Source organism: Danio rerio, chromosome 12, assembly GCF_049306965.1.
Source record: "Danio rerio strain Tuebingen ecotype United States chromosome 12, GRCz12tu, whole genome shotgun sequence".
NCBI lineage: Eukaryota > Metazoa > Chordata > Actinopteri > Cypriniformes > Danionidae > Danio > Danio rerio.
Window position 1 is genome coordinate 2900975 of NC_133187.1, and position 11526 is coordinate 2912500.

Sequence of the window (11526 nt, forward strand, 5' to 3'; positions counted from 1 at the left end):
AAATAAATACCAGTTAGCCCTATAGATCCATTAACCAAGGTGAAATAATGTAAACGAAAGGGTAAAATAAATACCAGTTAGCCCTATAGATCCATTAACCAAGGTGAAATAATGTAAACGAAAGGGTAAAATAAATACCAGTTAGCCCTATAGATCCATTAACCAAGGTGAAATAATGTAAACGAAAGGGTAAAATAAATACCAGTTAGCCTTATAGGTCCCCTAACCAAGGTGAATTATTGTAAACAAAGGGGTAAATATCAGTATAGTCCAATAGATCACTAACTAAGGTGAAAAAATGTAAACAAAAGGGTAAATACATACCAGTTAGCCCTATAGGTCCATTAACCAAGGTGAAATAATGTAAACGAAAGGGTAAATAAATACCAGTTAGCCCTATAGGTCCATTAACCAAGGTGAAATAATGTAATCAAAAGGGTAAATAAATACCAGTTAGCCCTATAGGTCCCTTAAACAAGGTAAATTAATGTAAACAAAAATGCCAGTTAGCCCTATAGGTCCCTTGACCAAGGTGAATTAATGTAGACAGAGGTAAAAAATGTCAGTTAACCCTATAGGTCCCTTAATGAAGGTGAATTAACGTAGACAGAGAATTAAATACACCAGTTAGCCCTTTAGGTCCCTTAACCATGGTGAATTCATGTAAACAAAGAGTTAAATATACCAGTTAGACCTATAGGTCCCTTAAACAAGGTGAATTAATGTAAACAAAAATGCCAGATAGCCCTATTGGTCCCTTGACTAATGTGAATTAATGTAAAAAAGGGGTAAATAATACCCCTATATGTAAATTAAACGAGGTGAATTAATAGTAAACAAAGAGGTAAATATCAGATAGTCCAATCACTTAACCAAGGTGAATTCATACATACAAAAATACCAGTTCTTGGCTTTTTTTTTTGTGGGTTTACTGTGGGACAGTGTGGGCAAGACAATCCCACAGAACAACCCATGTGGGTCCCAAAGGGGAAAATATTTTAGGGGCCTGCATGGGCTACCCCACATGGGGCCCACATGTGTTTTTCTGTGGGATTGTCTTGCCCACACTGTCCCACAGTAAACCCACACTTACCCACAGTGGGCCCACACTGGCATGTTTGCTGGGTGGCTACGTGAAGGAAATGTCCTTGCTTATGCCACAATATCTGCCTATAAAATAGCAACTTTTATTTCCATCAGCCTTAGTACAGCTTTAAATAGAAAGTTATACAAACTTTTTTCATAAAAGTTAGATACCAATTTTTTATGATTTATGCTAAGCTAAGCTAAAACCCCCTACTGAAAAAACTGCTTAAACCAGCCTAGACTGGTTGACTGGTTTTAGCTGGTCAACCAGGCTGGTTTTAGAGGGGTTTTGGCCATTTCCAGGCTGGTTTCCAGCCATTTCCAGCCTGGTCTTAGCTGGTTAGGCTGGGAGCCCAGCCAAAACCAGCTATGTCCAGCTTAAACCAAGCTGGATTTAGCTGGTTATTTTTCAGCCTGACCAATGGCCAAAACCCCTCTTAAACCAGGCTGTTCAACCAGCTAAAACCAGCCAACCAGCCTAGGCTGGTTTAAGCTGGATTTTTCAGCAGGAAGTGCTTCTGCCAAATACAAATAGACAAAATAGATTTTTTTAAAAATGGTACAACTCAACTGTTAATTAAGACATAAAATTAGCCTATTTTCTGAAAAACGTTCCTTTAAAGACTTGTTAGATAATGATATCAATTTGTTAATTCTTTCTCATTCTCCATCAGAGGGTCACTGAAACATCTACCTAACCAATTCATTCTGTAACACCGCTTCTTGGTGGACTGGGGAGAAAATAAATACATAAATAAATAAGACACGAGAGAGATGGAGAATCAGTTCTGATTCAAACTGGTGTTTATTTGCAGTACATGTACAATTGGCATCATAAGATCCCAGTGCATTCTTTGTAGTAGTGCACTTCTCATCGTCTGTATGCTGTTTAGTGCACACAGAGCTAGCAATTGGATAACTAACTGTAGGGCTGGCATTGCTAGCAAATATTACATACCAGCACCAAATCTTAACACGCTGGATAATTTACAGATGCTTTTGAACTGGACTCAAAGTCCAGGAGCTAAACGGAACACCTTGCTAACATCAGCCACAGATTTTCATTTTTGGTAAAACAGGTCATGTAACATTGACAAAACAAAACAAAATCCAGGTTTAAAAAGACACAACATTAATTTCTCGGACAGTACCAAAACATCTCTCTACCTCTGGGTACGTAAAACTAATAAGTCTAGATCTAGCGATTACAACTAGCATGACAGCAGTGGGTATTGCACATGAACTGTAAAAAAATGAGTACAAAGAAGGAAATTAAACAAAGAGATCAAATTTACATTTCAGTTCTTTTACTTCTAGGTGAAGTATACATAATGTACAAAACTACACGTCGCCTTATATTGACAATAGTTCACTTTAGAAATAAATAAATAATGAAATCTGTATTAACATCTATCTTACGGTCAGCTATGTCGCAAAAAAAAAAGGAAAATCTGTAGAAATTTAGAGTGAGGTAGTTCATCAAAGCCTACTTTGATCTGAATCATAACGTGTTTGAGAGTTGAAGTGAAAGCGAACACAACTGAGGAAAACAAAGAGTATTAAAATTCCTTGACGTGCCTAAAGAGAGCAAAGAAAGAACTTAAGAGCACTTAAAATGGAAAACAAACATGAACGGGATGCGACTAAAACAAAATGTCTGCCAATCGTTACGCAAACCTTCCATTTCCTTCGATCGCCATACACATACATTCGATAGCATTGCCTCATGGGAAATGTAGTTCCCACTTTACAGCATTTGATGCATATTTCCATATAGAAAATAAAGCCGCGAACCAAACACGACAAAAAAAGTTCCAATTTACTTTGATGAAAGACCTTGCTTGAGAAAAACGTCCAATCACATTCTCAACATACCCCAAAACCTTCAACCTACATCCGGAACAATACAAAAATAGACACTCCAACATGACAAGAACAGGATTACTTTGGAAAACCTCACCCAAATTTCTCCTTTCTGATCGTTCAGAAATCGATGCTGGACTCTCGAGGCACTTTCTCCATTTTGAAAGCAAATCAAAAAGCTAAGATAACCCAATGATGAATGGCGTTTTTGAACATTTAGCGATGGATTTAACACATTAAGGTCATGTTGTACGCTTCACATCAAGTGTACAGTAGGATGAGCATAGATTACACTACATACACCAGCTATGTACACATATTATTACATTCCAAACATTACATAGGCATTTTTTTCCTCTTAATATTACAATGGAAAAACTGTAGCCAATTACATTTGTCTTGATAGTATTTGTGTCTCATTTGCCAGTGAAATATGAAAACATTGACTTTCTCGAAATACCTCAAGCAATTTTGCCTATTTCTGAAAATAATAGCAGTACAACATGGCAAACCAGAATACGTTTTTAGCATATTTTGTTTATTGCTACATGGCAAGCTAGTCACAAGTAGGTGAAGCAGATTCTTAGAATAAAAAATTCAGGCTGTGCAATTGGCAATTAATTGAAAGGGGTGTGTTCAAACAATAGCCCCTTTCACACATACAGACCTTTCCGGAAAATTACCGGCAATTTTCCGGAAAGGTTGTATGTGTGAACAGGTCCTTTTCGAAAATACCGGTAAATTCGTTCTGGCTATTTTCTGGAAAGAGAAGTTGTAACATTACCGGCAATTTGCCGGAATGCTGCGCTGTGTGAACGCAGAAGGAAGATTTCCGGAATAAGCTCGTGCACGTCTAGAACGTGCTGACGTAAGACTTCTGCTTTAGCCAATCACAACAGTCAGACGCATTTACGTCCGCGCGGTTTGTGAGAATAAAAGCCTTTGAATATTTTTCCAGACACATTTAGCTGCAAGAAGTTAGTCAGATTACGTTTATATGTTCTTCTTAATGCCAACTGTGCAAATAATCATCGATAAGATGCTTATGATAAGCCGTTGTTTGTTTACCTTCAAGCTTTGCGTGTGCCCATGAAACAGCCTGTGAGCGTCAGCACACGCACAAATTATGAACATCTCGACATGCGAATATGATCCAGTGAAAGTTGTTTACAATATTGATCATCAAAAGAGTTTGTAATTTAGTCAAATGTTTACAAATACAAGCGCAGCCGTTTAAAGCTCATTTGTGGTGAATGATGTCAGAATTTACCGGTATTTTGGAATGGATGTGTGAATGCTCTTTTCCGGAAAATTTCCGTAACGTCCTCGCCTGTGTGAACAGCGCTTTTTTCAATATACTGGTAAAGTCGTTCCGGAAATTTTCCGGATATTTACCGGTATCACTGTGTGAAAGGGGCTATTGATTCATTCTTGTAAATAGATTCGCTTCATCTGGCATGTGCTTGGTAGCTCCTCACAGTAGTGATGGGTCGTTCATGAACGATTCGTTCATTTTGAACGAATCTTCAATATGACTCTGGAACTACGAGTCTTCTCAGGGAGTGATTCGTTCATCCGCGTGCGCACATTTGTGTAGGTGGTATCGTTCATTTAAAGTCTTTGGAGTCGTTCATAGCGGAAAGGCAATCGTTCCTCACGGGCCAATCATATGCGTTTATAGCCGGAGAAAGAATTGATCTGTTCATCTCTCGAGTCCTCTATCGGGTCGGAGTCATTCGTTCCTCATGGGCCAATCATATGCGTTTAGAGCCGGAAAAAGAATTGAAATGTTCATCTCTCGACTCCTCGGGTTTGAGTCATTCTGTCATGTGATGAACGAACGACTCAAGAACCAGAAGATTGGTTCAGACTGTGTGTGTACATTGAACGAAACACTGACTTTCGAAAACATGAAGAGGTGAGCTGAGCAAAGAGACGACAATACCTTCATAGACAAAAGAGCAGGTCAACATTGAATTATTATTTTCTCCTTCTTATAGTGATCTATTTATGACGTAATTGTCATGTGATCAACCTTTTGGGCTAGTTGTAGATGTGTTTCGAAGCAATTTGTAACATTTTAATAATATTTTGGCAAATTGAAACAAATGAGCGAAATGACTCGAAAAAAGATTCGCTCATCTCGATGAACAAGACTCAAAGATCCGAGTCAGTAAAATGATCTGAACTTCCTATCACAAGCTCACAGTAGTGATGTGCGGATCAATACTAAAATATCGATATCTCCGATGCTAGCTTTGTGTGTTCTAGAATCGATTATATTATCAAAATATTGATATTTCAGTAATTTGGAGCAAATATGTCATTTATTGGAAATAGAAATACAGTGGAAAGTAACCACAATTACCCTAGTTAATTGGAATAATGCCAACTTAGTCGGAACTACTTGTTCTTCCGCTTGCCGAGTCATGTGCATAATATGGCACTGTACAACTGCAGAGCACGCTAGCTAGCCACTCAGTCAGTCCGCTGGCACATGTTGTTCAGTTATGCTGTCATTGGATATGGGTGACCGCAAGCAAAGTTTTGTGTGGAGCTACTTCACTTCCATAAAATCAAACGATGCAGTTTGTGACACGTGTAACAAAACAGTGAGGTACTGTGGGAATACCACAAACCTATTCAAACGCCTACATATAAATCACAAGACAGAATATGACTAGGTGGTCAGAAGAGGAGGAAAGAAGAGGCACAGGCACTGCTGGGGCAAGACAAACATCGCTTTCAGAGTCCTTAGGTGCAGCAGGCAGGCAATATCCAGGTACAGAGGGAGAAAATGTGGCTGTATGTGGACGTAGATGGTGGTTGCCGGAAGTAGCTTGTTCTCCGTTGAAATGAGTGGTCGCTTCTCTCTCGCTTTGCCGCTGTGAGTCACTCGTAGTGTGAATGAGGCTTGACGCGTTTAAATGAAGCGGCAATGTTGTTGGTGTTGCAAGGGGAAATCCTCTTGCCGACACCGGACAACAGCTCCTCAAACTGGGCTTGGCTCAGTCGGATGCACTGCTAAAAGCGTCCATCATCCGGATATAGTTTCTGGAGGAGTTGATGAACCTCTGGGTGCACCTCTGAAAGGATCTAGTGGACTAATGGCGCCGAACAAATCTACGCTGTTTTTCAGCCTTCATAAAGCACAACTACTATCTCAATAAAATCCATGTTAGCCATTTAGCATCGAAACTAAAGTCACGAATTTGACTCTATTTGAATATGAATCGTATTTGACATGCGAATGAAGCGAGTAAACTCAAAAGGTTCAACGGTGTAAACACACCATGAGGCTTCTTTCAAATGCATGTTCAACAAACATGTCCTTAAATAGGGGCCACCTGGTTCACACTTGTTTTATCCCAAAATTGATGACCTCACTGATCGAAATACCACACTGCTATTTTTTTTAAACACACCCCCTTCAACTAATTGCCCAATTGCACATCCTTAAGAGCGTGCATATCATAAATGCTCGTGTTTGTTTTTTGAGAATCTACTGCACCTGGTAACTTGTTTGCCATGTAGCAATAAAAATTATATTAAAACCTGAACTATTCTGGTTAGTCACGTTGTCCTGCTATTATTTTGAATGCTACTGTAGGAAACCATCACGTTTAAGCAATGTTTACACATTTCCACTGGAAACAAACAAGAAATGAGAAACGTTGCGTTCATTTTTCATGCTCCTTTGGGATTCATTAATATTCATTCTCCATTCATTTAGCATGAGTGCTGCATCCAGTAAATCAGTTCTGTGTCTTAACGCATACTCAATAAGACCACAAAGCTGTATGCATATTGGTTATAAATTCAAAATCAGTACTGGAAAAATCGAAAGCATTTTGTATGCATGGGCCAAAAACCTGGCATGGGCTTCAGATCATATATTGAAGTGTTCAGACATGAAGAGCTGTGACTGTACAGTTGAAGCGGAATTAAGCTGGGATGTTTTCTGTGTTTGTAGATGAAATATGTACAGGCTAGATTACATAATGTGAATTCTGAAAACCCAAACGTGTTTTTACAGAGAGAATATTATGTGAAGTAAATCTTGTGTGTGGAAATTAGAGGAAAAATCAGCTTACAGATCCCGAAAAAGCACTTTAAAATGTGATTCTGTAAGACAACCGAATAAAACGTTCAACTAATTGTGATTTAGTTACACAGGCCATAAATTAAACCACTTATCAGACCAAAACAAACATACAGATGCCTTTTATACTCCAAAGCAGTAGTAACAGTGTGGAAATACTCACTTGTCCAAAAAAAATGGACGTGCCATTTAATGAACCTCCACTCATTAGTGATTAAAATGACTCTCAAAAAAATAAAACATCTCGAAAAAAATATATTCACCATTTATCTTTACAAATAAACTTGAATCATTCCACTTCCGAATGGCAAGACGACGTAGCAGTAGCTTCAATTTGATGCAAAGTTCAAAATAAAAACAGGAAAGCAGTGAAAGTAATGCTGGTTTGGTGTAAAAGCCTTTGAGATGCCCTCAAAAAAACTATCCCCGCCACTCTTACACTTTTGAATTGACAAGAGCTTGAAAGTTTAAGGATTCTGGAAGGTGATGGAGGATTCTGGAGGATTCTGGAGGGTGATGGAGGATTCTGAAGGGTGATGGAGGATTCTGGAGGGTGATGGAGAATTCTGGAGGGTGATGGAGAATTTTGGAGGGTGATGGACGATTCTGGAGGGTGATGGAGAATTTTGGAGGGTAATGGAGAATGTTGGAGGATGATGGAGAATTTTGGAGGATGATGGAGAATTTTGAGGGTAATGTATGTTTTTGGAGGGTGATGTATTATTTTGGAAGGTAATGGAGGATTTTGGAGGGTGATGGAGGATTTTGGAGGGTGATGGAGGATTTTGGAGGATGATGGAGAATTTTGGAGGATGATGGAGAATTTTGGAGGGTGATGGAGGATTTTGGAGGGTAATGGGAGATTTTGAAGGGTTATGGAGGATTTTGGAGGGTGATGGAGGATTTTGGAGGATGATGGAGAATTTTGGAGGATGATGGAGGATTTTGGAGGATGATGGAGAATTTTGGAGGATGATGGAGGATTTTGGAGCGTGATGGAGGATTTTGGAGCGTGATGGAGAATTTTGAAGGGTGATGGAGGATTTTAGAGGGTGATAGAGGATTTTGGAGGGCGATTGAGGAGGATTTGGGAGGTGACAGAGGATTCTAGAGAAAAATAGAGGATTTTAGAGGGCAACTGAGGATTTTGAAGGGTGAATGAAGAGATTTTGGAGGTGACAGAGGACTCTGGAGGAAAATAGAGGGCAATTAAGGATTTTGAAGGATAATGTAGGAGGATTTTGCCGGTGACAGAGGATTTTGGAGGAAAATGGAGGATTTTGGAGGGCGATTGAAGATTTTGATGGAGGATTTTAGAGGGTGACAGGATGAAGAAACACAATGAGGGATTTTGGAGGGTAATGGAGGATTTACGGGGTAGTGGAGGATTTTGGAGGGTGAATGAAGACAATGGAGGATTTTGGAAGGTAACTGAGGTAGAATAGAGGAATTTGGAGGGCGATTGAGGATTTTGGATGGTAAACAAAGAAGGATGGAGGATTTTAGAGGGTAACAGAGCATATTTGAGGGGGCTAGAGGATTTTGGAAGGTGACAGGGGAGGATGGAGGATTTTAAAAGGCCAATGGGAGGATTTTGGAGGGTGATGGAGGATGAAGAACCATGACGGAGAACAATAGATGATTTTGGAGGGTGATGAAGCATTTTGGAGGATGAAGAATCATGACAGAAGACAATGGAAGGTGATGAAGGATTTCAGAGGGTGACGGAGGTTGAAGAAGGATGGTCATCTGCAGCAGTGCAGCGCTCCGTTGGACGTCTCCTGACTGCTGTCGGTGTCTGAGGTCAGCGTGACCTCGGTGGACATGGACGACACATCGTTTATGGAGGAGGACGACGTCGAGGGCTCATGGGAGTCACTGCTCACTGCTGCACCTGTGCTATGAGAAACAGAGCCAATGTTTATCAGACAGGTTCTGCAGAGACAATGGGGGAATATGGTCATAATGGACTCACACAATAGCTTAATTCTTCCACTAAAACACATGAATGCACACTATAACGGATGTTCAGAAGAGAAAAACATGAGTCATGTGAACCAAATCATCAAACGTAATGACAAAAGAGAGATGTTATACTAAAAATAAATTATATTTAACATGACTGGACATAGCTAGACAGGTTAAAAACAATCTGGCAAACATTAATAGTCATTTAACGATTTAAATATTGCTAGAATTGACCTTATTTGGTCATGCGGAAGTGCGCTTGTTTTTGCGATTCTTTTAGAACTTTCGATTCAGTTGCCTATGGGAGAAATGACTAGGAAAAATAAACAGTCAAACTACTTGCTCTACAATTAAGTGTGTTCATGAATATAGAGAAAAAGAGTAGAATAATTAAAAAAGAAAACATTAGTTTGTAGCATGAAGCATCAAAACGAGCTGTTTTTAACATCTAAAAATCAATGAAAGTAAAAGAGCGGAAGTCTTGAGCCAAGAAGATGGCTGCGTCCGCTCGTACATGATAAACAAGGTTAATATGAAACACTCAAATTATTTAGCTGTAATCTACTTTCAAAAACTTCAGAAAATTAATATTTGCAAAATATTAGTTCTGCTGTTGTTTGTGTCCCAATGTGTAGTAAAGCTCATCACTGCCCTTCCTCAAATTAGTGCACACCACCTAGTGATCCACAAACTGTGGAGCTAGGGAGCCGACTAAGACAACACCTCATTTTGAGTGTAACTATGAAACCACGACAACCACATAAAATGTTTCCATTATACAAGAAAGCTATAGGTGTGTGGCGATTACACCGCTTTCTGCGTCCTGTGTGAAAGCCCAAAATAGCTGGTTTCAATAAATCAAGCAGTAAACTCACCTAGCGAGGCCGGCTGTCCTCTGATCACTCCATTTTTCGTTCGCTCCTCCCATTCCAGCACTTCCTTGTATATGAGCTCTGATCAAGAATAGATTGGGATTGTGTCAGGAAAGCAGTCTTAAAGTGAAGATTTATTTACTTTTTGCAACTAATTCATGACGTCAGCTGCATTTTAAACTAATACCATATCAGATTCACAGCCTAAATGGCAGATTAAACCTTCTAAAATATAAAACATACAACAGAAGTACCAAAAATAAGATTTGGATTTTGGCATATCTGGTCGTACCTTTAAATATTAAATAATATAAATGACAAAAAATAACAACAAAAATACACACACCTTTCCACTCTTCCACTGAGTGTTCTCTCTCATCGAGCTGTTTATCCGTGATCGCTGGTGGCGGCTAAAACCAAGCAAATAAACGTCATTCAGACTAGAGCTGCATATGTTAACTTAATCTATTTGTGTTGGGACAGCATGAAGGAATTGTGTGGAACCCAGCATTTTTACAGTGTAAGAAAAGCATTTTTTGCATTGGTATTATTCAATTTCTGTATTTAACTATTAGTGGACTACATAGAAAACCGCCAAATCGTCTTATTCTAACTTTCTTGTATTTCTACATTCATATAGCAGAAAAATAAAATATTGCAATATCAGATTTTTCCAATATCGTGCAGGCCTAATTCAGACACATCACAATACGAAGCCAAAAAGCCATCTGTTCTCCTCTCCAAAACATCAATGATTAATCATAAGTAATAATAAAGACTCTGTCAAACACTCACCGCCTCCACTTCTGACGGGTCGTACCAAACGTTGATGTAGGGGTGCTGAAGTGCCTCGTCTACAGAGATCCGCTTGGATGCATCTATTACCAGCATTTTGGATAACAAGTCTCGTGCCTGACTCGCTGCAAAAATACAGTTGAAGAGTTATTAGTCCCCCTCTATAATTTTCCCCAATTTGTGTTGGAAAGAAAGAAAAAAAAAGTAAGAAAGAAAAGAAAGAAAGAAAGACAGAAAAAGAAAAGGAAAGAAAGATGAAAAATATAGAAAGAAAAAGAAATAAAGAAAAAAAGAGAAAGAAAAAGAAAGAAAAAATAATAGAAAAAAGGAAAACTAACAAAAAAAAGAAACAAAAAAGATTGAAAAACAAAAAGAAAGGATAGTGAACAAAAATAAAATAAATAAAAAAGACAGAAATAAAGAAAAAAGGAAAGAAATAAAGAAAAAAATAATACAAAGGATAATGAACAAAAAGGAATAAAGAAAGAAGGAAGGAAGGAAGGAAGGAAGGAAGGAAGGAAGGAAAAAAAAGAAAAAAAGAAAGAATGATAGAAAAAAGGATAACTAACAAAAAAAGAAAGAAAGAAAGAAAGAAAGAAAGTCAAGAAAGAAGAATAACTAGCAAAACAGAAAGAAAGAAAAAAGAATGAAAAAAAATAGAAAGGATAATGAACAAAAATGGAAGAAAAAAGGAAAGAAAGAGGAAAGAAATAAAGGAAAGAAAGAAAAAGAAGGAAATAATAATAGAAAAAAGGATAACTAACAAAAAAGAAAGAAAAAAGAAAGAAAAACAAAAAAGGAAAGAAATAAAGAAAAAAGAAAAGAGAAAGAATAGAAAAA

General features: G+C 38.2%; 1 protein-coding gene across 1 annotated transcript in view; it reads right to left on the reverse strand.

Annotated features, from left to right (window-relative positions):
* Positions 1-1861: 1861 nt before the first annotated feature.
* The window catches only part of mapk8b (mitogen-activated protein kinase 8b), a 24595-nt gene continuing 14930 nt past the window's right edge, over positions 1862-11526 (reverse strand). The window contains 6 exon segments of the mRNA NM_131721.2: positions 1862-3594; positions 4372-8346; positions 8378-8950; positions 9895-9972; positions 10238-10301; positions 10687-10811. Of these exon segments, the coding sequence (NP_571796.1) occupies positions 8934-8950; positions 9895-9972; positions 10238-10301; positions 10687-10811 (284 nt within the window). The 3' untranslated portion in view covers positions 1862-3594; positions 4372-8346; positions 8378-8933.